This window comes from Bufo gargarizans, chromosome 3 (assembly GCF_014858855.1).
Source record: "Bufo gargarizans isolate SCDJY-AF-19 chromosome 3, ASM1485885v1, whole genome shotgun sequence".
NCBI classification, from domain to species: domain Eukaryota; kingdom Metazoa; phylum Chordata; class Amphibia; order Anura; family Bufonidae; genus Bufo; species Bufo gargarizans.
The window spans coordinates 128,992,290-129,018,231 of record NC_058082.1 but is presented as its reverse complement, the minus strand read 5'-3'; the positions used below and the strand labels follow the sequence as shown (position 1 = coordinate 129,018,231).

Below are 25,942 nucleotides of genomic sequence, written 5' to 3'. Positions count from 1 at the left end.
TGCTATTTGCATCTTTTGTGGCCCCATTGAAGTGATTGTTTCTGCATCCGATCCCCCAAAAATGCAGATTGGATGCAGACAAAAAAAAAAAAAAAAAACAGGGTCATGAGTATTAGCCCTTAGTCTGACCTCTGGTGGTCCTTTTTCCAGTACAAGAGGTTCATATTCACTAAGACTGGTAGAATTAGTATGCGCATGAAAACGTTGAGCTGAGAATAGGCGCACGTCTCCATGAGAGTGCAACTTCTAAAGGCAAAATTTTGCACAACTCACTACAAAAAAAACTGATGAAGAAAAGTTTGCCAGCCCTGGAGTGGAGTAGAAATGAGACTGTTTTTGCAACTAAGGGTACTTTCACACTAGCGTTGCTAGAATGAGACAGGCAGTTCCTTTGCCGGAACTGCATGCCGGATCCGCATGCCGGATCCGGAAAACGGTATGCAAACTGATATCTTTTTTTTTCCCGGATCCGTTATTACTCATTGAATTACCGGATCTGTCTTCCGGTATCATCCGGAATAACGGATCCGGTATTAATTTTTTTCAAAGCTAGAAAGAACCGCGCATGCAATTTCCGAAACATTTGGTACCGGATCCAGCATTAATACATTTCAATGGAAATGAATGCCGGATCCGGCAAGTGAGGTATTGTTCCAGAATTTTGTCTGGTCAAATACCGTACAAGGGACAATACGGAAGACATCCTGATGCATACTGAACGGATTGCTTTCCATTTAGAATGCATTGGGAGACCCTTTACCGGATTTTAATACCGGAAAAGAATAACGCTAGTGTGAAAGTACCCTGAGGCACACAACAAAAGGCGCATCTACATAAATAGGTCGAAAAAAAAGGCACAAAAGTTACAAAACTGAATTAGTCAAAGAAATGAAAACAGGCAAATGAGGCGCAACTAAAAAATACAAAAGTGAAAAAAAAAAAAAAAAGTATAAAACAGGGATCAGCAACCTTTGGCACTCCAGCTGCTGTGAAAGTACATCTCCCAGCATGCAAACATGCTCAGCTCCTCTTTTCACTACTATAGAAGTGAATGAAGCATTCTGGGAGTTGTAGTTTCTGAACAGCTGGAGTGCCGGAGGTTGCTGATCCCTGGTCTAAAACAACATTTTTACGCCTAAAAACAGGCCAGGCACTATAGTAAATATGCCCCGTTGTTTGTATGCTGCATTCTTTGGTCCTTGCATATCGGTATTAGGCTACTTTCACATCTGTGTTTTCAATTCCGCTATTGAGATCCGTCATAAGATCTCAATAGCGGAAGAAAATGCTTCAGTTTTGTCCCCATTCATTGTCAATTGGGACAAAATTGAACGAAACGGAATGCACCAAAATGCATTCCGTTCCGTTTGGTTGTGTCCCTATCGCGGACAGAATAGCGCTGCAGCCAGCATTTTTCTGTACGCGATGTTGTGCAGAGCAAGACGTTTTTACTGGCACAATAGAAAACGGATCCGTCCTCCTTTGACTTTCAATGGAGTTCAAGACGGATCCGTCATGGCTATAGAAGACATAATACGACCAGATCCGTTCATGACAGGTGTATGTGGTTGTATTATTGTAACAGAAGCGTTTTTGCAGATCCATGACTGATCCACAAAAAAACGCTAATGTGAAAGTAGCCTTATTTGATCACTCTGCCTTCACTTTACTTTCATTTTTCAGAGCTCCTTTGGAAAATGAAATGTGGAATGATTGGTTGTACTACGGGCAACTAAGCCAGTTTTCATTTTGATAAATCTCTTGCACTGAATGGAGCAGCTGGGCACATGTTCAACTGCCAGTCCATTCAATTTCCGCCTCACCAGTCATGTAGTGTGGAGGAATTTAAATGGAGTGGCATTGGAATATTGGACTCTGGGCCATGATTAGTGGGACCCCCAGTGATGTGACATTTATCACCTATCTTGTGGTTAAATGTCAATTATGGGAAAATTCTGTTTTTTATGGTGTGTCTAAAATGTACTTCCCACCCGGCTCATGTAGATGTGTCTGCCCACCTTCCTTCCCAACTAATTTTTTGGGGTCGTATGATGTTTTTGGTTCTCTCTTTTTTTTTCAACGTGTTTTTTCCAATATGCTGTTACAATATTGTTACATACAGTATGTTATACAACATATGTCTTTCAGGAGGCTGCCATGCTGGATGACATCCTGGCCATTATGGCAGGAGTCCACCCTCAATCGCAGATGTGAAGTGACTCTATAGTACACCCATTTGTTGGATGGGGTTAAAAAGGCTGTGGCAAATCCATCTACCAAAAAAGTACAGCTGGTGTATGTAATTACTTCAGTTTGGGATATAAAATATTGAAATAATGATTAACGGATGTCAGGTAACCAGACGACTCCCAGAAGTCACTGCAGATCATGCAGCCAGCCAGAGAAGCGGAGAAATCGGACAACTCTGGGTAGTACTTCTTTATTAGTTCTGCTGATACTATAGTGCCCACGGCGCTGTATATAGCTTTCTCACCATCCATATCAGACCCTCCTCCCAGTGGGCCTCAGTTTGATTTTCCTATCTCAGACGCACTAGGGCCAGTTTCAATGGAAGGAGCAGTTTTTGGAAATAAACTGGAGCAGAGGAAACCTGTGTGAACACTACTGCTCGGGAGCGCCGGCTGCTTAGGCGAGTGGTGAAGCGGGGAACGGACGGCTCACTGCCTCACCATTACAATCAGCTGTCTTTGTGTCCTGACAGGGGGCACAGAGGCGAATGCCGGAGTCCCACTATGGTGTCATTGAGCATGATGGGGGTAACTGTATTTTACGTGTTATTTCATTATATTAGTTCTTTCCTTTTTTTTCTTGCTTTGTGCTTTCTTTCTGCCATTTATTTTCAAGATAACCTGAGGTAAATCTATTGGAGGATTCTGATTGGACGATGGTTGCTTACCAGTATCTGGGGTACCGGTTTTCTGCCCCTCCCATGATTGGCCAGCTGTTCTCTGTGGCGGGAATCTGGAATATTTATAGGAGCTGTCAAGCAGGTTCAGAGCTGTCCCGCCCGGCCTTACTGACGTTTTAATGGGGTTTGATTAATTTATGAATTAATTATTTATTAAATTTGGTTTATTATGAATTTTAACCCTTAATAAAGGACCGCTGCCATTTTGCACCATATTTGGGTTTGGTCTTTATTTTAGTTAAGTGTTAGATAAGAACTATGCTCATATGACACCATGTGGACGCAGACAGCTGAGCGAGACACAGCCAAGCGGATTCTGACAGAGCGCTAATACACAGTGGGAACAAGGCACAGATGAGGAGGGAGGCGGAGGAAGCAGTGAAGGGACATCAATGGAGACGGAGAAGGGCAGTGCTGGGCTGTGGACACAGGAGAGGGCCATGCACATACACAGAGGCAGACCCTCCCTGACTGCCACTTAATGCTGACATCACGTCGACGGACAGCGCAGTTCAGGGGGAATGAATAGCCCCCGGACCATTAGGAGGGGGATCCATGGCTGAATTGGCATTAGGCCAGATTGAACTTTAATTGACCCTGGGTGCAGAGGTTGATGTTGTTAGGCTAGGGGGGCAGATTAAGTGGATTTTGGGCGGGAGGTTTTCCCGCTGTTTTGGTTAAGGTTGCTGGGCAGAGGTGCTTTGCCCAGTAACCAGAGATTGATTGGTTTTCAGGCGGGCCTGTGAGAACGCTAGGGCTAGGGCAGTTTTACGGGGGACCTGGAGATAGGCCCTGATTGGCTTCTAGAGTCTGCAGTTTTCAGATAAAAATGTGGGAGTCACAGGCGGCGGTGCCTTTTGGATACATCTGCGGTGTCAAGCGGACCGTTCGTGCCCAGCTGTCCTGCTTACCTGATGGAGGCTTTGATCGAGGAACTGGCGAGCCGTGCGGTGGAAGATGGAGCTCCTGCCTGGATCTCCGGAGCTGGTTTCGTCTGGGGCGCCTGCAGTGCCGTCTGCCATGCTGCCACCTGTTCTTGAAGCTGTCCGGAGTGTGGACGGGCTGGTGATTCCGGAGTCGGCACGAGCGGAGGATCCGGTGGATGCTGGTGCGGTCCGGGAGTCGCGTCTGAAGAGGAGCCGGCGGGCCAACAGAAGATTTTCTCCCTCCCCATCTGCGCAGGCGCGGCCAAGATCTCGCGGGACCAGGATCTCTGTGGATGGTATCGCGAGAGGGCGCCAGGAGATGACATCATCCAGTGTGCGCCTTCCGGCTCCTGGACATATTGAGGCTTTTAACTCCCCCCTGGGGGCTCTTGGCTTGGAATCTCAGGGTGCGGAGGGGCCTGGGATCGGGATCGCTGAAAGCCAACTGGCTTGTGGCTGGGCTGGAGGTGCGGCAGGAGGAGTTCCTGGGACCAGTTCTCAGATGGCGGCGTCATCCCTACCTGGACCGGTGCAACAGTCGGGTGAGTGGCCGGGGCAACTTGCTCCAGTGATATGCTCTCTGTCTCTAGTACTGTCCTCTTTGCAGGGGCTGGTGTCTGGCCACCCCCAGCTTCAGCCCCCCTCGTCCCCTGCTGCAGCTGGTGGTTTATTAGGTAATGTCTCTTCTGCCTGGCTGCCAGCTGACGGCTTGGGGATGGGAGAGGGGGATAGCTTGATAGAGCCTCTGTCTGTACCTGTGCTGTCTCGTGCTAAGGGTATAGCAGAAGGCTGTTTTAAAGAAGTTATGCCATGTTCTATTTCTCGGTTGGGTTTTCACCTGTCTGCAGCAATTAGGGAAAGGATCTGGAATGGTGATTTTATTGATATTTTGTCTCTCCTCCCTGCCTCTAAGGATTTTATTGTTAAAATGGAGCGCAGGGATGAAAAATCGGAGGAGGAGAGGAAGCGTCCCATTCCTAGATCTTTTCACAATTGGCTTCAGGCGTTTTGTATTTTTGCTAGTGTGGTGGGTGAGAAGCAGCCGGAGAAGTGCTCAGGTCTGTTTCAGCATGTGGATATAGTATTGGAAGCGTATAAGAACTTTGGTGGTTTTGGCTGGTTCCAGTACGATGAGAATTTTCGGCAGAAAATGGCGGTATACCCTCAGTTGCGTTGGGGTACTAAAGATGTGGGCTTATGGCTTAATTTATTACTGCCGCAGAGGTCGGTGGCGGTTCCAAAGACGTCTTCTCCTTCTGCAGGTGTAATGAAGCGGGGGGTATGTTTTGCATACAATGAGTCGCATTGTAAGTGGCCCGCCACATGTAAATACAAGCACGAGTGTGCTTTCTGTGGGGCGGGCCACCCAATGTCCAGATGTTTTAAGAAAGCCAGTTTGCCGTCGCAGCCGTCGGCAAAGGAGTTTTTTCAGAAAAGCGTCGACTCCAGTAAAATTGGAGAGCATGCTACCTTGGTTAGGTCGGTACCCAAACCAGCAGATAGCTGATTTGTTGATTTCGGGCTTTTCAGAAGGTTTCATTATACCACCATTTTCTGGGCAGGGTTGTGTGATTGTGAAGAACCTGCAGTCAGTTGAGAAATACCCGCATGTTGTGGAGGTTAAAGTGAAGGCTAAAATTTTAGCAGGTAGAGTGGCGGGTCCTTTTGTGGAACCTCCCTTTGAGGATTTGAGGTTATCTCCTCTGGGGGTGGTTCCTAAAAAGGAACCTAATTCATTCAGGATGATTCACCATTTATCTTACCCGTTTGGTAGTTCATTGAATGATGAGATTGATAGTTCTTTATCTAGAGTGTGTTATTCTACGTTTGATGTTGCTGTGTCACTGGTAAAGTCGTTTGGTGTGGGGGCTCTTTTGGCCAAGGCAGATGTTAAGTCCGCCTTCAGGTTGTTGCCAATACACCCGGCGGCTTTCAATTCCCTGGGTTTCTATTTTAAGGACAGGTTTTATTTCGACAAATGTTTGCCGATGGGCTGCTCTATTTCTTGTTTTTATTTTGAGGCATTCTCGACTTTTTTAGAGTGGGTAGTCTCAGTCCGGGTCATGAAGGGAGGTGTAGTTCATTACTTAGACGATTTTTTATTTGTGGGGCCTCCAGGGGATTCCGCATGTTCTGATGTTTTAGGCGAGTTTTTTAATGTGTGTTCTGAGTTTGGGGTTCCGTTAGCTGTTGAGAAAACTGTCTTGCCGTCTTGTTGTATTGAGTATTTGGGTATTATTACAGATTCAGGATTGGGGGAAGTGAGGTTGCCAATGGAGAAGGTGCAGAAGGTGGTGGGTTTGATTCAGGGAGTTTTGTTGCGTCGTTCGGTTACTGTGAAGGAGGTTCAGTCTTTGTTAGGTTTGTTGGCATTCTGTTGTAGGGTAATGCCCATGGGGCGGGTGTTTTGGCGTTTTAAAAAATTTAGTTTTACTTGAACTTTTTCCGGTTGTGGTGGCGTTGGTTTTATGGGGTAGTTTCTTTCAAAATAAGCGCATTAGGCTGCATACGGATAATCAAGGTGTGATGTTTGCGGTTAATTGTCTATCGCCTAAGAATCCGTTAGTAGTTAAGCTTTTGAGGCATTTAGTGCTCATCTGTTTGCGTTGGAATATTTGGATAAAAGCAGTGCATATCCCGGGCATTAATAATGACATTGCTGATGCGTTATCCCGTTCACAGATGCAGCGTTTCTTCAGCTTGGTTCCGTGGGCAGATGCTTTAGGGAATCCCTGTCCGGAGCACCTATAGGGGCTGATTTGGCGGTAGTTTTGGAGCTGTTGAGACGTTCGGTGGCGAGTGCGACTTGGAGGAGTTATTTGTCGTCGTGGCTGAGGTGGGAGCGTTTCATGAACGGTAGGTCCTGGTCGCTTCTGGGGGTTAATGATGCTGTGGTGCTGTCTTTCTTCTTGAGCTTGTTTGAAGAGAAGTTAGCTTATGCGTCTGTTTGCAAGGTTTTAGCTGGAGTTTCGTTTTTTCTTAGGGCGTGTGGGCGCAAGGCGTTATCTGACGTTTTCGTGGTGCGGCAGTTGTTGAAGGGGTATAAGGCTGGAGGTGTTTTGCAGGATGGGAGGTGTCCTATTACACCGGGGATATTATTGAAGTTATGCGATGCGACTAAATTGCTGTGTTTTGATAAGTTTGAATCTGTGTTGTTTAGGGCAGCATTTGTTGTAATGTTTTTTGCGGCTTTGCGGATTGGCGAATTGTTACCCAGGTCCAGGTATAGCGGAGGGGGAATTGGGGCGATCCAGGAGAGAGGTATATGTCCAGTGGAGGCGGTGAAGTGCTATTTGGCGTGTCGCCCTGAAGGGGCGGGGGCATCCTTTTTTGTGCATCAGGACTTGTCACCGCTGTCGCAATTTCAATTTAGGGCTGTTTTGTCAAAATGTTTAAAGGTGCTGCAGTTGAATGGTAGGTACTTTTCTTCACATTCTTTTCGGATTGGGGCAGCAACTTCGGCAGCACAAGCAGGTTTGCATGAATCCAAGATACAGCGGATTGGGCGTTGGTCTTCTAATCGTTATCAATTGTATGTTAGACCGCATTTATTAATTGAGTAATTTATTTTAGTTTCAGGTTTGTCAGTTTGGATTCTGGGACACTTCTTTGTGCACTGGGCGAGGAGGGCTGCAGATCGTTGTTACGGACTCAATTTGTCCTTGCAAGAAGATGCTGTCAAGCTGCACTGGAACGGTGTGCGGGGTCTTCAATGGTCAGGTTTGTTAGATTTAGTGCTGCAGTTGTATGATGTTCTTCCCCCCACCAGATATCTTAATAATTCATTTAGGAGGGAATGACATCGGCGGAGGAGATACTATGCACCTTATCTTCCGGATGAAGAAGTCCATGTTTGAGCTCAGAAGATTTTTCCCTCTCACTAAGTTAATTTTTTCTGAAATTATTCCAAGGAGGTGCTGGAGGTTATGTGCTGGGCAACAATTTAAGGACAAAGTACGGAAGAGGATAAATAGGGTTATGGCTAGGTTTATGCCGTCAGTTGGGGGTTTTGCTTTTAGACATATGGATCTTGAGAGTGGAGAGGCTGGTCTGTTTTTTCGGGATGTGTTCATTTGTCAGACATCGGTTATGATATTTTTAATTTAAACCTGCAGGCTATGATTGAATTAGCTGTGGGTGGGGTGGGGCCCTTGCCACTTCTGTGAAGTGGCTTAGGGCCGGTTGGGTGGTAAGGATAGTCGTCCCCGATATGGGGATGGACTTGTTTATGTGTACATTTGTATTGTACTGCTGAAGGTAAGTCTGAGTCTATGACTGGACTTTGTTATGATTATGTTTAAAGTTATAATGTTATTTATTAAGTTAATAAACAGGCCATGGCCTTTAACTCCACTCTCTGTCTATGCGTATTATTTAAAAAATAATAATAATATTAATAACCAGATGTGTTTGGGTTGGGGTAGTTTGGTAAATGTTATGGGCAATCTATATGACATACTCTGCCATGAATAGCCCCCGGACCATTAGGAGGGGGATCCATGGCTGAATTGGCATTAGGCCAGATTGAACTTTAATTGACCCTGGGTGCAGAGGTTGATGTTGTTAGGCTAGGGGGGCAGATTACGTGGGTTTTGGGCGGGAGGTTTTCCCGCTGTTTTGGTTAAGGTTGCTGGGCAGAGGTGCTTTGCCCAGTAACCAGAGATTGATTGGTTTTCAGGCGGGCCTGTGAGAACGCTAGGGCAGTTTTACGGGGGACCTGGAGATAGGCCCTGATTGGCTTCTGGAGTCTGCAGTTTTCAGATAAAAATGTGGGAGTCACAGGCGGCGGTGCCTTTTGGATACATCTGCGGTGTCAAGCGGACCGTTCGTGCCCCGCCCGCCCTCCCAAGTTTTGTCAATTATGATAGCGTGGTAATCGGTCATGGCGCTGTGGGTGGTAAGGATAGTCGTCCCCGATATGGGGATGGACTTGTTTATGTGTACATTTGTATTGTACTGCTGAAGGTAAGTCCGAGTCTATGACTGGACTTTGTTATGATTATGTTTAAAGTTATAATGTTATTTATTAAGTTAATAAACAGGCCATGGCCTTTAACTCCACTCTCTGTCTATGCGTATTATTAAAAAAATAATATTAATAACCAGATGTGTTTGGGTTGGGGTAGTTTGGTAAATGTTATGGGCAATCTATATGACATATTCTGCCAGGGAGCTTGCTGTGACGTCAGCAAGACAACAAAACAGGTCACAATTGGTTTGTAATGTGAACAAATGGAGCAGAATAGGTAACGTAATCATATTAGAAATATGTTAGTATGCACAGGTCATGTTTATTGCGGTCCACAATATACGGGCACCGGCCATGTGCACACCGTGTCACGAATGGGTAATTAATCCAGAAGGAGCGCTGTGGACAGATCACAGACCCATTCAAGTTCAATTGGTATGGATCCATCTGTGGCAACTGCATGGATTATGCCCGTGCATTTGGGACCGCTGATTGCTGGCCATCAATATCAGATAAGTGGGGGTCCAGCACCCAAACCACACAGCTTCGTCCATTGTCTACTGCAGGGATCAGCACCCTCCAGCCATGGTGAAACTACAACTTCCAGCTTGCTTACCTATTCTCGGAACTACCATAAAAATTAACAGTGCATACTGGGAGTTGTAGTTTCACAACACTTTGAGTGCTTGAGGTTGCAGACTCCTGGTCTACTGGACAGAGCTGGTGACTGCAGAACTGCTCCCACTGAAGTGAATTACCAGCTCCATACACTACAGAGCAGATGGATCTATGTAGTTCTGGTGCCAAAGCTACAACTAAGCAGCTGACCCCCACCAGTCAGATATGCCATCAGTAGTAAAGACGTGGATAACCCCTTTAATGTCAATTGTGTACACATTACATGGTCAATAAATTAATCTGTTCTTTGTATGGAGAGGGAGCCATGTATCCAATTAAAGGTGTTTTCCAAGACTTTAATACTGATGACCCATCCTCAGGATAGGTAATCAGTATCAGATCATGGGGGTCCGACACCCGGGAATCCCACTGATCTTCACTTTGAGAGGCACCCCCGCTCGCAGTAGTGCCGCAGCCTTCTCACAGCTTCTCATTGAAGAAAACGGAGCTGAGCGAGATACCAAGCACAGCTGCTAAACAATGTACGGCGCTGTGCTTGGTAAGGCTACTTTCACACTTGCATTCAGAGCGGATCCGCTCATGTAATGCAGACGATGGGATCCGTTCAGAACGGATCCGTCTGCATTATATTGTTAAAAAAAAAAATGTGTGAAAGTAGCTTCAGACGGATCCGTCGAGACTTTACATTGAAAGTCAATGGGGGATGGATCAGTTTGAAAATTGAGCCATATAGTGTCAAATTCCAACGGATCTGTCCCCATTGACTTACATTGTAAGTCTGGACGGATCCGCACGCCTCCGCACGGCCAGGCGGACACCCGAACGCTGCAAGCTGCGTTCAGGTGTCCGCCTGCTGAGCGGAGCGGATCCCAAACGCTGCCAGTGTGATGCATTCTGAGCGGATCCGCATCCACTCAGAATGCATTAGGGCAGTACGGATGCGTTCGGGGACGCTTGTGAGAGCCTTTAAACGGAACTCACAAGCGGAGCCCCGAACGCAAGTGTGAAAGTAGCCTAAGCTGTGGGAAGGCCACGGCGCTCGATACAAAATGATTGAGTGGATATATTATAGCTGAAATTGAGGGAGGTGACATCTATATTACATACCGTAATTTCATGGGCTTAAAAGGAACCCTTCACCCTGAACATGGTGCCCAGTTTCTGCAGGTACCATGTTCTAGAGCACAGAAAAAGCTGAGCAGATTGAGGGAAATTATTCTGTATTACTCGTCACTCATTTAAAGGGTTTGTCTGAGATAAAAGTCCTGGACGAGCCCCTATTTGGTTTAAAATAAAAAAAATGTTCTACTAACCTCTCCAGCGCCATTCTCTGCTCCACCATTCTGGTCACTCTGCTGCTTGTTATCTGATTAGCTGTGTAATGTGAAATTAAAGTGTATGGCATGTGACTGCTATAGCCAGTCCCTGCCCTCAGCGGAAATAAGTAGTGGCGGGAGGCCTGGCGGCAGAGCGAACAGCGCTGGAGAAAAAGCAAAGTATAGTATTTGTTATTTTAGACCATTGGGGGTTTGTCCTCTAGATCCCTGCTCGCTATACCGGTAGCCGTTCCTCTTCAGCGACTGACAGCTTTAACTGTATCAGTGCATCCCTGTGTGACATTAATCATTTAAATCATGTATGTATTCTGTGAGAAATGGGTATATGATTTCTGCTTTGCCAGGACTTGGGGTGCCTTCACACACGACAGACTGACAATTAGGTAATTATCAGGAACATCTGGTTTGTTTCCTATAATTGCCTAACATATTTGTCTGTGTAAAAGGACCTTCACACTAGAGGAACTTTCCTGCCCTGCATTGCACAGACAACCCATTGATCTGAATAAGCACTATGTAATGCTTAGTTTGTGGGTGGCTGAAGGAATAGTTACTGTCAGGTTTCCCCACCAATCACAGCTGATGATGATCACTGGGGATCCTAGCAAGCACACACTTTGTGATCAGCTTATTGTCAAAAGGACCCTCCTAGCAAGTAGGGATTGTCCACACATACTAGCTTTATTAGCCTGGCTCCCCCGACTGCAGTTGTATCAAATATGGATAAAGGAATAAAACTGTTAGAATAAGCAATCCCAGGATCTTACAGGGGAGTCCATATGTATAGGGAGTTTGAATAAACCATTGTTCCTGACCAAAATAGAAGGGTAAAAACGAGCACGTAAGCAATAGATACTCTGTCGTGCTGCGTCAGCACACAGCTTGTATGGAAGTTTACTCGTTCCTGCAGTCATTGTTTTAGGTTATACAGTAGGAATCTATATATCCTCTGAATGTTATCCATAAACGATTCCTCTTTTTTTTTTTTCTTTTTTTTTATCATTTTAGAACAAAGTTCCAGAGCCAGAACTCAACTCTAATTGTAGGTCGGTATCCATTGTAGACTTGCGGTAAGTACTCGTCTCTCACTCAGACCCGACTGGTTGCTCTGGCCAGCTGTCCTTTATAGGGGTCAGAGTTATTTTCCATAACAAAGCCATAGAGATGAATTATAAAAATGGTGCCAGCTTCCATCTGGCACTAGAGGATCTCATTCCCAGTATACAGCACCCAGTGAACTCTATACTAGCTGTAGTGTGAGTAACCCCTCAAGATTTACTGTATGGCAGCACCATAAGTACTTCTTCCTAAATGTACCCTTAGGCTCCATTCAGACATCCGTAGTGCATTGCAGATCCGCACTACACCCGGCCGGCACCCCCATAGAAATGCCTATTCTTGTCCGCAATTGCAGTGTGCTCTCCGTGTCTCTTCCGGCCCCATAGAGAATTAATGGGTCCGCACCCGTTCCAGATAATTGCGGAACGGATGCGGACCTATTCTACGGACGTCTGAATGGAGATTTAGGCCATGTAAAATGTACAGTTTAAATTGAAGGGATTTTCCAGGACTTAGATATTCATGACCGATCCACAGAATAGGTCATCAATATCAGGTTGGTGCAGGACCAACACCCAGCAGCCCCACCGATCAACCACCGGTGTCAGGAACAGTGGATGGAGGCGGATGCAGAAGGCTCTGTCTGCTGTGTAGTGTCCGTGCCGGGGTACTGCTGCTCAGCTTCCATTCAAGTGAATGGGAGCTGAGCTGCAGTATGCCAGTGGACTGCCAGTGCAGGCAACCATCCAAAACAGCTCCCACCGATCTGATATTGATGACCTATCCTAAGGATAGGTCAGCAATTTCCAAGTTTCAGAAAGCCCCTTTAAGGGGTGCCCTGGGACAAGTTTGGACTTTGAGATGAAGCATTTTTAGCTTCATTATAATCTCACTCTGTTGAGACAGTTGAGAGCCAGGCTAAGTGTGGTTCCTAGTCCCAGATAATAGATGGGATGTGCAGTCAGGGAACACCCCATAGCTCAATATGCTTTGCACTGGGTTATCTGCATTAGAGCTGCATAGACACTCCGATGTAGGCCAATAGCATTAACAAATCTGTACAGTAAAGATAGATAATACAAACACTGCTGCAACCTTACGGCAGCGCTATATGGAGAGTGGGTTGTGTTGCTGGCCAACTTTATGAAGTTGTTGGGGGAAAAAAACACACACATACCTCTTCGTGCACTTCATTATATCATCACCTAGTTCCCTAATGTTATAGGGACCAGCCATTTTGACAGGAGACTTACCTTTTTTAATTTTCTTCCCCCAGATCACCGATTTTATTTCACATCGTGGGCTTACCTCCTATATTCAGTGAATCAATGTACTGCCTCAGTCTGAGCATACTTACCTTTGATATAGCAGAGGTGCATAGACGACTGAGGACTAGTCTCAAACATGACACTAGGGGGCTCTTATCTGAACATTCACTGTATTCCATCCCCTGATCAGATATGGGAAAACAAACACATTTAAAGTGGGTGCCTAAATGTTTTTCTGTGAACATAGATTTATTTTTTAAGAAACCAATTAAAAATACAAAAAAAAAAAAAAAAAACAGCTTGAAAAGTATTTCAACAGTTTAACATTTTCTTTTTAAATACAAATTCCATCTCTATCAATACAATATAATATTTGCATTCTAAACATATATGGATCTCTTGAGGGTATAAAATTTATTTGCTTTGTTGGAATTTATCTGAATGCATAGAAATTATTTTTGTATTCATTTGATATTTAGCATTTGTTTCCAGAGTTGTAAGTAAATATACACTATATACAAATGAAAAAGTTCCGCTATACCATTACATTGCTTTTCGGGATACCTGCCATATTGTAATGTACAGCTGGATTAAACAAAGGCACAGCAGTTATTGCTAAAGACAAGTATATCAGAAGAAAACGAAGAAAGGACTGGAAAGAAATGTCTTTAGAACAGTGCAAAACCTCAGTGACGTTATCTCTCATTTTAGGGATATTTTATATTCTGGCTCTGAAGTAGTCTTCGATCAGTGTGGGGATACAGAGCAGTCTGCTAGAATACAAAGCTTTATTGGCTTTTCCTATTTACAGGCTTACAAAATAGAATTTGGAGAGCGCAGCTTAATGAACACACCGGAAGATTGTCAAAAACGGCTTTAAAAATATTTGCATCATAGACAGTTACACTTTGTCCTCACAGAATTAAAAAGGCTCATTCCTTCAACATAGGGGTCCTGGAATAAGCGATACGCCCAAGTGGAATTGTTGATGAAGAATATGGACTTTCCTGATTAAGATTCCAGAATGTGGAAAAGTAAGAAAAGCTTAAAATCAAAACCAGCTGAACAGAAATTAAAACTTTTACTGCTAGGGTATCACATACCGGGAAGAGGATTTATGAAAAATATAGATGTGCTTTGAAAAAATATAGAGAATATTGGAGAAGAGCCCATCACATTTGGAAAATCTTAAATATATAGTTTTCTATATTATCAATTTGAGTCAAACTCCCATGGGTCGTTTTCCTGTTTAATTTCCATCTGGGCTGGGAATCCATTTGAACTGGCTACCACCAGTACACATGAAGGCTGATATTTCTGCTCAGCAGTCTCCTCTGTGTCTTCCTGGGCACCCTGGTCATTGATGATGGGAGCAAATGTTTGTTTGGACTCTGGGGATTTGATAACTGATGTGATGACTGTGCCTGGAGATTGGTTAACCATAGGCGAAGTGCTTGTTGAGAAGGTCATGACTGGAGTGGTTGCACAGAAGGCTGGAGATGAAGACACACTTACTGTTCCATTGCAAAGCCCCTGAACGCTGCCATTGAGAACCTGCTGGACCTGGCTAGGGCTCAGGACAATGGACGGTGGAGGCGAGCCAGCTCTTTGAGGGTGTAGCACCATATTATCCTTGAGTACGGTCATTGGCTGTGCGGAAGGAATGGCTTGAAGTATAAATTTCTGTGACCCCGCTGGGGCACTGGGGTCTGTGCTTGTTATGACTGTGGTGAGAGGCATGGTTTGGAGTGTTACAGTATGCAGCTGCTGATTGCCAGGGCCCACCACAACTGGGACCTGTCCTGGAGACTGGATCGTTCTACAAGAGAAATGGAGAAGAATAAAGATATAGCAGGATAACTAGAACGGATTGCAGCATTACTGTACTGCATAGCACTATATTTATGACCTCTCGCAGCAGAGTTGTCCAGTTGGGTCAACCCAAACAGGAGGTTCGTTTTAAAGGGAGTCTGTCACCTCCATATGGCCATATACAGTGCTTACATGGCTCTGTAGCACACCTATACAGGATTGTAACGGTACCTTTGTTGTTTTCTTTAGACTTGCACAAGCAGGAAAAACAAAGTTTAATTAATATGCAAATGAGCACTCGCAAGTGCCCAGGGGCGGCGTTCAGTGTGTAGGAGCCCAGGCTGCTCTGCCTTCTTTTCACTTTACTCCTCCCCAGTCTCTGCCTTTGCCCGCCCTCCAAGTCTCTTGCCTCATCGATAGGACAAAGATGCTGGGGAGGAGTAAAGTGAAAAGAAGGCTAGAGCAGCCTGGGCACCTACACACTGAACGCCGCCCCTGGACACTTGCGAGTGCTCATTTGCATATTAATTAAACTTTGTTTTTCCTGCTGGTGCAAGTCTAAAGAAAAGAACAAAGGTACCATTACAATCCTGTATAGGTGTGCTACAGAGCCATGTAAGCACTGTATATGGCCATATGGAGGTGACAGACTCCCTTTAACTGTTAGCAGCTAAGACGAGATGGCTACTCCCATAAATCATGTACAGAAAATAGAAAAAAAATATATATATTCTAAATCAGAAAATAAAAACTGGAGGATAAAAAAAAAAAAAAAGGAGGATACTTTACCTTTAAGATTATTTCATTCTGTACACGTATACTTAAATATCCAGACACATGCTATTTTTGTTTTTATTACAATTCAAGTAAGAGGATCCAACTGTACAGACATTTTATTCAATCCTTTTATAGCAGTAAGCAGTGTTTGTTTTGCAGTAGAAAAACATATGCCTCAACTGAGGAGCTGGGAGATATGGCCTACAAACAAAACTTTTTTTCAAACCTATGAATATTTTTTTAATTTTTATCTCAATTTCCTTGTGTTTTTTCCCTAAAAGAAACTAATAAACATTAGTGAGTTGGCGACAGAAGAGATTGGCTATATCTGATGCAGACTCTCCTTTTGTCACCCAGCTATGATTGACTATAAAGAAAAATTGTCAATCAAAAATTGTCAAATCAAAGATGGGGCTAGAGTAGGGGTGGGCGATATAGGCGATATAAATTTGTGCCACGATATGGATTTTGTGCATATCGCCGGACTGCGATATGACCACGGAGCGGTAGTGAAGATCGGTTACCATGGCAGCCGGGAGTCATGCTACTGAAGTCCTGGCTGCCATGGTAGGTTAGTGAGCAGCATTATACTCACATGCGCCGTGGCCGCTCCTTCTTCTGTCTGTGCGGCGCATTGCGCCGCACAGACCTAAAAGAAGGAGCGCCCGGCGGCCACGGCGCACGTGAGTATAATGCTGCTCACTAACATACCATGGCAGCCAGGACTTCAGTAGCATCCTGCCTGCCATGGTAACTGATCGGAACTGCCCATTGCCACCAATGATGAGGGGGGAGGAAGGGGACCCTGTGGAAACTGCCACCAATGATTAAATACTGGGGAGGGAGGTTGAGTTACCAAAGGGGGCTGATAAGAGCCTGGGGGGATGATCAGAGACTGGGGGGCACATGAGAGGCTGGCTGCCATGGTCAGCTCCCTGCTGTTGTGTGCACAAAGCACAGAGCAGCAGGGAGAGTGTAAAGTCCTATTCACCCTAATAGAGCTCTATTAGGGCGAATATGACCAGGGTTCTAGCCCTTAAGTAAAAAAGTATAAAAAAAAAAGAAGTTTGACCCCCCCCCGAAATATAGAAAACAATATATCGCGATATATATCGCACATGTTTAAAATTATATCGCAATATAGATTTTAGGCCATATCGCCCACCCCTAGGCTAGAGTAGAAAGCCTGCAAGGGCAATGTTGAGCTCCCTGACACTGAGCTGTTCCTACTCCTTCCTGCTGCAGCCATTCCACCGGTCACATAGCATTTTATGTATTTATTAGGAATAATGTAAATTGTCCATTACACTTCTGTTAATTACTCACAGAGTCATTGAATCTCTGTGGTGTTTGGAATGTAACTCGCAGACAAAGAAAATACTACTAGAACCAATACACTGTAAATGAAGGCTCACCTGATAGTCTGCACAGAAGGCAATGTCTCATTTGGAATGGAGCATGTTAAGCCTTGTTCAGGAATAGCCTGTCCAGACATTAAATGGACTGTCCGATAAAGGTGAGTTGGCTGAGGAGTCACTGTCCTCAGCATATCTGATGGTAGTAACTGTTGATGGCTAGGCTCCTCTAGTTCTTTCATTTTTGAAGACCTGGGTGACTTTACAACAGTGGTTGAGCTACCTCTTGTTCCAGCATTTGGAGCTACTTTAGATGCCCGTGCTTGATTTCGATTGGGAGTAGAAACTGGAGAATGTAAATTTCCTGAGTATTCTGCAGAGCTCGAGTCCTCCTCATCAATGTATATGAGATCCTTTGGCATTTCTTTGAACTGATAGACAAGGCGTTGGCCTTCCACTTTTGCTAAAATACCTCTTTGGTAATAGTACCTGCAACATACGCAGAGAAACACCTTGTTAACCAGTGCAAAAGATCTGGACACTTTGCTTATTGCACTCTGTGGCTTGTAGTAATGAAGCAGCACCGTCTTTTCTTACTATTATTTCATGAACTGTTACATTCCAGTTACACCATCTCCATTGCAAAAGGCGAAATCTGCAGCAGAGAGTCACAGCTGGTCAGTTTCTGCCACAGATTTTTTTTTACACTGCTAAGGCTACTTTCACACTAGCGTTCTGCTGTCCGCTCGTGAGCTCCGTTTGAAGGAGCTCACGAGCGGAGCAGAACGCTTCCGTCCAGCCCTGATGCAGTCTGAATGGATGCGGATCCGCTCAGACTGCATCAGTCTGGCGGCGTTCAGCCTCCGCTCCGCTCGCCTCCGCACGGCCAGGCGGACAGCTGAACGCTGCTTGCAGCGTTCAGCTGTCCGCCTGGCCGTGCGGAGGCGTGCGGATCCGTCCAGACTTACAATGCAAGTCAATGGGAATGGATCCGCTTGAAGATGACACCATATGGCTCAATCTTCAAGCGGATCCGTCCCCCATTGACTTTACATTGAAAGTCTGAACGGATCCGCTCAGGCTACTTTCGCACTTAGAAATTTTTCTAAGTTATTAATGCAGACGGATCCGTACTGAACGGAGCCTCCGTCTGCATTAATATGATCGGATCCGTTCAGAACGGATCCGATCAAACGCAAGTGTGAAAGTAGCCTAAATGAGTTTTCTCAAAATGTCATCCACCTTGCAGGTACTGTACAACGCTGCACATTCACAACACAAAAATCCACAGAGGCAGATATGTGTCATCACCCCTCACCCCATTCCTGCTTACAGTGAGGAGATTGAATGTTGTGGTGGAGCATGCTAGGTGGATAGGACTGATGGAGACAGGCGAGTACAGAGCTCAGCTGTTTCAGTCAGCTCCATAGACACTGAACCAAGTGGCAGGACACATGCTTGACCACTGCTCCATTCAACGTCCTCCTTACTGCAGTCGTGCCGTGAGGAGGAACAGGCGAGGGGGGGCTGGCCTTACCTGAGTGCTCTGCCCATCGTTTCATAGTTCATGTCAGGCTTGTTTTTGTGCTTGCCCCAAAGCTTAGAAACCGCTTTGGAATCCACCAGTTTGAAGATGCCCTTTTCCCTTTGTGTCCACTTAATGTACTTTGGGCATGTAGCTTTGTCTTGAAGCAAAGCCAATAGGAATTCCCAAAGGTAAATGGTATTACCTGGAAAAAAAAAAAAGTTAAACTGTAAAGGAATATAATTCTCCTGCCAGAGTCTTATTAAAGTATAACGTAGCTCCCTATGTCCTAGTTAAGCAGCGATACATCTCACAGTCAGTACATCAATGAGCAGATCTGCTATTTAGTACAGATCTACAACTCAATACAGTTTTGAAAACAAGGTGTATTCCAGCCACACATCACTTATCCATTGGAAAGGTGATAAACACTGTCCGAACCAAAAAATGGTAAAAAAAAAAAAAAAAAAAGACGAATACACACTCAAGTTTTAGGGCCTGTAACTCCACGCAGCACTGATAACACAGCAAAACACTTTCACATCAGAGGAGAATACTGAAGCCCCTCACCTTTTAGTGGCCTCTGCTATTAACAAGGTCTTCTACCAGATGATGCTTTTATCTACAAAAACAGCTATACATACCTGCCAGTCCATAGTGCTTCCTACCAAGCAGTTCATTCCACCCAGACATCACATTCCACTTCAGGCTATTGAATATCATATACCTGGCTAGTTCATAAAACACTGGACTGCTTATGGCATTGACATCCTAAACAAACTCTTTTAAGGGTACTTTCATACTTGCTTTAAAGTTTTATGGTATTGAGTTCAGTCCTCGGGGCTCAATACCGGAAAAAAATGATCAGTTTTATTCTAATGCATCTGAATGGAAAGCATTCCGTTCAGTATGCATCAGTTCAGTCCTTTCACGGTATTTGCTGCATTTTTCTCGCCATCCAAAATTCCGGAACACTTCCGGCATTAATTTCCATTTAAATGTATTAGTGCCGTTTCTGGAATCAAAATTGCTGCATTGACGGATCCATTCTTCCGGTCTGCGCATGCGCAGGCCTTTAAAAATAATAAATACCGGATCAGTTTTTCCAGATGACACCGGAGAGACGGATCTGGTATTGCAATGCATTTGTGAGACGGATCCGTATCAGTCTACAAATGGGATCTGTTTGTATACAGATTGCCGGATCAGGCAGGCAGTTACAGCAACGGAACTGCCTGCCAGAATCCAGCAACGCAAGTGTGAAAGTACCCTAAGATGCCACCTTATGATTGAGTCGCTGCATATTAAATACTCACTCTCTGGTTCGATCAGCATTTACAAATTCACCATTTCATAATGACTATGCCTTTGTTCCCCATTTCCCTTCGTTCACTATTAGTTTTTTTTTTTTGTGCCCTACAAACATGAGAGGCCTGTCCCTATGCTATTATAATTTTAATTTTTATTTTTTTACTCTGGATCTGAATAACAAACCCTATTTTATGCCTGTGTGGGAAAGGGAACTAGGATAAACCTTCAAGATAAATAGTTGGGAAAAGGCAGTCGGAGAATCCCACCACATCAATTACGCAGAACAGAATCTCAAAATACAACTTCGATGGTATCTGACTGCTGACCAACTTTCATACTAACGAAACACTTGTGCACTGGGTAATAGGATTGTTGGTATGTACACCTAAGGCTGCTTTCACACTAGCGTTCGGGTGTCCGCTCGTGAGCTCCGTTTGAAGGGGCTCACGAGCGGACCCGAACGCAGCCGTCCAGCCCTGATGCAGTCTGAATGGAGCGGATCCGCTCAGACTGCATCAGTCTGGCGGCGTTCAGCCTCCGCTCCGCTCGCCTCCGCACGGACAGGCGGACAGCTGAACGCTGCTTGCAGCGTTCGGGTGTCCGCCTGGCCGTGCGGAGGCGTGCGGATCCGTCCAGACTTACAATGTAAGTCAATGGGGACGGATCCGTTTGAAGATGCCACAATATGGCTCAATCTTCAGGCGGATCCGTCCCCCATTGACTTTACATTGAAAGTCTGGACGGATCCGTACGAGGCTATTTTCACACTTAGCTGTTATATGCTAAAATAATGCTGACGGATCCGTTCTGAACGGAGCCTCCGTCTGCATTATTATGATCGGATCCGTTCAGAACGGATCCGATCGAACGCTAGTGTGAAAGTAGCCTAAATCATCATTAGCTAATGCCAGGATTAGATAAGCTTTCCTCCACACTTATGGACAGCTATGGTACAGTTTCTCCAAGAAAGCAACCAACCTTTTCTAATCCAGGGGCGTCTAAAATGTGAAATATCACCAACATGGCTAAAGACCCTTATAGCCAGTGTGTTAACAGCGGGTTCAAGCCAAAGGTCTAATGTGTGTGGGGGAACCGGGGAACCCCCCCCCCTTTCAAACAAATGACATTGGGAAGGAAGGATCAGGTAATCTTAATGTTTTTTGACCTATCCTTTTCTTCTCCCAGGAGAAAAGCCCTCGCCAAGTGTCTGGCAGAAGCTTTCTACTCTCTGCCATTGACAAAACATCGGCCGGACCGAAACAAGTATGAGGGAGATGGGAGGGAGAGCTTTCGTCTGCCGACAGCTATAGCATGTGTATGGTCAGCTTAAGAATAAGTTGATAGACTTTAGGACTACTGAAGATAGGCATAAGGCCATCCTTCATATAAGATCAGGCTAGGGGCTATCCATAGTATTCAGTATATTGGGCAGACTAGATGGGCCGAATGGTTCTTATCTGCCGACACATTCTATGTTTCTATGAAGTTGTTCACAGTTACACTTTTGCACCCGTAGGTTGCTAGATTCTAATCCTGTCTGATACGTTTCCACACCTTGCAGTGCTGGGGTCCTAGGTTTGAATCCGACCAAGGACTACATCTGCATGGAGTTTGTATGTTCTCCCCGCGTTTGTGTGGGTTTCCTTCGGGTACTCCGGTTTCCTCCCACGCTCCAAAGACATACTGATAGGGACCTTAGATTGTGAGCCCCATTGGGGACAGTTGGATGCTAATGTCTGAACATCCCTCAAAATCGGACATTATCTGCTGACAATCTAACTTGTCTAAGGATGACCAAATGTCATCTCTTGCTAGCCGAAATGGAGGCTCAGACAGGTTGGCTCTTTCCAGGCATAAGTGGCACTTATCTCTCTCCACGTTCTGAAATAACATGCACACTCAGGTAAATGAATAGGTATGGATGGATGTTATGTTGAGAAGCTACAGCATTACCTTTCCCGTCTTTGCTTTTCTTCTTCACAGATATATTTGGGGTAGTGGTGGGGGACTCCGAGCGAGTCGTTTTTGGTTTCCTCCCTGAAGGAAAATATCATAAAAAGGGAAATGTTAGATTGTTTAAAGATATCTTTAGGCTGATTGCAATCTAAACAGCTAGACAAGTGACAGTACTTCATATAGTGAACCCCTCCATGGCTTTCCACTTTCAGATAGTTTATTACATTTAGAATTTTACTAAAGCAAGTAAGTGTGAAGCTCAAACATTTGCCTTGGGTGAATGGTACAATTACATCAATATGACATTAAAATAATGCACAGGGCCACCGCATGCGTAGCATGTTACCAGCGGATGTGCACCCCCCTCAAGCAAGTGGCTGGGAGCCTGTCATACCTTTTTTCCTTTTCGGCTGCTCATCAGGAAGATATTCTGCTGGCTCTTCATACATGTTCTGATGGATCTCCATTACCTCCGGAATCCCATCTACGGTGACGGATACATGTGTAATTGGAGTGACAACCAGCTCATCTTCAGATGATCCAAATATATTAGCTAAAAAGATAAATAAAATAAGTGTTTATCATTTTAAAAAATATATATAAATTCCCTAAAATAACGGCCAATACAAATCTACAAGAGAGACATATGGACTAGCTTTTCAGTCAGTCACTGGCTAATAAGGCTATTTTCACACTTACGGCAGTGTGATCCGGCAAGCAGTTCCGTCGTCGGAACTGCCTGCCGGATCCGCTGATCTGGATGTGACTGAATGTATTTGTGAGACGCACCCAGATGAGGATCAGTCTCTCCGCTTGTCATGCGGACAGACGGATCCGTCTTGTATCTTTTTTCACATTTTTGAGTACCGGAACTAATACATTCCTATGGGGAAAAATGCTGGATCCGGATCTGAAATCAGGCAAGTCTTCAGTTTTTTTCGCTGGAGATAAAACCGTAGCATGCTAAGGTTTAATCTTTTGCCTGATCAGTCAAAATGACTGAACTGAAGACATCCTGAACGGATTACTCTCCTTTCAGAATGCATGGGGATAAAACTGATCAGTTCTTTTCCGGTATAGAGCCCCTGTGACGGAACTCTATGCCGGAAAAGAAAAACAATAGTGTGACAAAGCACACATTTTCAGCCCAACTCTTAGTGCAAACTGTTGAGTTGCATAAGTTATACAACCACTAGCTAAAGGAGTGGAAATTGGACATAACGACCCATTCTGTCCAAAGTTTATGGCCGTCTTAGGGTACTTTCACACTTGAGGCAGAATGATCCGGCAAGCAGTCCCCTATGACGGAACTCCGTGCCGGAAGAGAAAACAGCTAGTGTGAAAGTACCCTTAGACCTTTTTTGTTATTTTAGAAGTTAGGTTTGTTTTTTAGTGACCTTGCAAAAAAATTACTTAGAAAGCAGAATATAACCCAAAAGGTGAAATGCCAAGCAGCAGATTTCTTGGCACATTGGCAACCTAGCTCACACTCACCTAATCTTTTCTCATCCAGTAATGCATCTGGAGAGTCCATATTAAGAAGCGCTTCAGCTGCTTCAATTGTTTCCATGGTCTCATCGCCATCCTGACAGGAAGCTTCAACTGAAAGAGATGGTTTTAGGTTACTAAACGCTTACATTTTGTCTTAATAAAAATGTATGCTATGTATGGTGGATTCATGTTACGTTTTGGAAACCTGTAACTATAGCTCATCCACCGGAAAGTCAAAATTTCTCCATCTCAAACCAAATTTACCAGAAGCTTCAAATTGATCACAATTATGCATTATCAAAGTTGGCCAGCAGGTGGCACTATTGCTTTAACAATTCTGGCCAGAGAAAACTGGATTGTGTTAGATACATGAGCGTCATAAAAGGCAAAAGGGATCAGGAAAATGATAACAAAATAAAAAATAATTGCAGGACCCTGTAAGGCCAGAAAAACAGTAACACGATGAAATTAAGGAGACACATAAAAAGTAATGCAAACAGAACATGTGTTTGTAATCGTTTCACTTTCCAAAGGCTTTTAGAAAAAGGACAGCTAGAATCTGACTGGTTGTTTAGGGAAACTACAATAGTTTTTCTTAGCTATACTTATTTTTTTCCTCATAAAACGTATGCGTTTATTTTATTAGGAGCCATAGCTGATGTTAAAGGCCCCACGGACATTATAATCTTCCAGTGACAACCTGTAATACTTGTGCCCATGAATAGGCCAGTTACCGTAATAAACAATGCCATTTCCATCTTTCTTATCCATACCCATCATATTGCTATCCAGGCCAGTGTAGTAACATCAAGTAATAATGCCAGTATGTCAGTGTACAAAGCAGGACGTCTATTTCTGAGCCATATTTCAACCAATATCATGATGTAAGAGTGACATTATGTTGCCAAGGCATCAGAACTAATGGTTTTCACCCATGAGAATTGCTCCTCCAGCATGATGCAGCAAAAATAAAATGCAGCGAGCAGATCAGGGTGCAGCTCTGCTGGTGAAACGGATAATTCTGGTTTTGTATAATGTACATTATTTGCTAAAATCAATTCCTGATGTCTGCAAGATGTGTCCTTTGCACTGTTTTCCTCTACATACCAAGTCATCTAGGTAATTAGCTACAGTACATCACTTTGTAGAATTAGGAAACAACTGAAATCTAAGTACGAGTGTGTTCAATAAGTTATCTACCAGAGTTATGAAACAACAACCCCCTTGACTTCAACACACTAATTCCACTTCCCCTCCAGCGATTGGATGCCCTCAGAATAGGAGACTTCTTGCTGCTGCAGGAACCCTGTTACCGCCTCTTTGACTGTATTATTCTCAGCAAATTGCTGCCCAAGCAGAAATTTCTTTAGGTTCCAAAAGAGAAAGTAATCACTGGGAGCCAGATCTAGACTGTTCCGTGGATGGTTAAGCTCCATGAAGCCGCATTCCCAGATACTGTAGAAGCTTGTGATTTGTGCGGCTTATGAGCTGGCGCATTGTTGCACCCGCCAACAACTTCCCACTGAGTTTCTCTTTTATTGCCTCACATAATACCTTCATTATTGAAGCATAGGTGTCTCTAGTAATTGTTGTCATGGTGGCATGAATTCTAGTAATACAACGCCTTCTGTATCCCAAAAAACTGATGCCATGATCTTTCCAGCTGACTGCTGCATAAAAAAGATCTTTGGCGTTGGCGACCCCTTGCACTTCCAGTGCATGGACTCTTGTTGGTCTCAGGATCATGGCGGTGGACCCATGTTTTATCACCCATAATGTCTAAATTCTCTTTGCTAAATTGCTGGCAACAAATTTTCTGCTCAGGCATCAATATTCGTGGCACCCACCGGGATCTGACCTTTCACATCATCAAAACATCCTGATGAAACCGTGCCAACTGAAATGCCTAATTCATGAGCTATGGCACTGTCTTTGACCCACTGATCTTCCAAAATCACGGTCTCCACTTTATGGCACATTTCCTCTGAAGATGGTCAACTTCAATTGATTCCCTATCCCATTTTACTGCCTGGCCCAAAACTTAACTTGGTAGTAGGAAAGTCCATCATCACCATAAACAGCCATCATCCTTTCATGGGTTTCTTTGATTAAATTCCTTAGGAAGAAAAGAAGCCCAAAGAACAAAGCTCCAAACCCCTCACTTTCTTTGCAGACCCGCACTATACTGCAATTGTCATCCTATCACTTCCACTGCTTTCATCAGACTGAACGGCTACCATGTGTGTTGCATGTCCAGACATATATCAACCTGTGCAGACAAGCTCAGATCTCCAACACTGACAGAACATGCTGGGGTAGAGAACTTATTGAACACCCCTTGTAGACTCCAGCCATCGGATTCTGGTCCTCTGCATCACTCTTTACATCAAGGGTTAATCCTTTAACATTGTCAAAATAAAGGGTTACATAACTTGTGAGTCACAAACTTGTAATTGGGCCACCATAATGTTCACCGTCGCCCTATATATGAACAATGCGATGCTGTAAATTATTATTCACACCACAATGTTTCACAAGAGTCTAATATACCTGCTGATGAGATCATACAGACTAAGTGACTTGTAGTT

At 44.5% G+C, this 25,942-nt stretch overlaps 1 protein-coding gene across 8 annotated transcripts in view; it reads right to left on the bottom strand.

The window, feature by feature from the left end:
- Positions 1-13,843: 13,843 nt before the first annotated feature.
- ELF1 (E74 like ETS transcription factor 1) overlaps positions 13,844-25,942 on the bottom strand; it is a 104,204-nt gene continuing 92,105 nt past the window's right edge. For all 8 annotated transcript variants that reach the window (XM_044283812.1, XM_044283809.1, XM_044283816.1 and 5 more), the window contains 6 exons: positions 23,358-23,465; positions 22,258-22,416; positions 21,861-21,944; positions 18,609-18,801; positions 17,132-17,560; positions 13,844-14,946 (listed from right to left, as the gene is read on the bottom strand). In XM_044283812.1, coding sequence (XP_044139747.1) covers positions 14,340-14,946; positions 17,132-17,560; positions 18,609-18,801; positions 21,861-21,944; positions 22,258-22,416; positions 23,358-23,465 — 1,580 coding nt within the window. In that variant the 3' untranslated portion in view covers positions 13,844-14,339. The remainder of the gene's footprint in view (positions 14,947-17,131; positions 17,561-18,608; positions 18,802-21,860; positions 21,945-22,257; positions 22,417-23,357; positions 23,466-25,942) is intronic.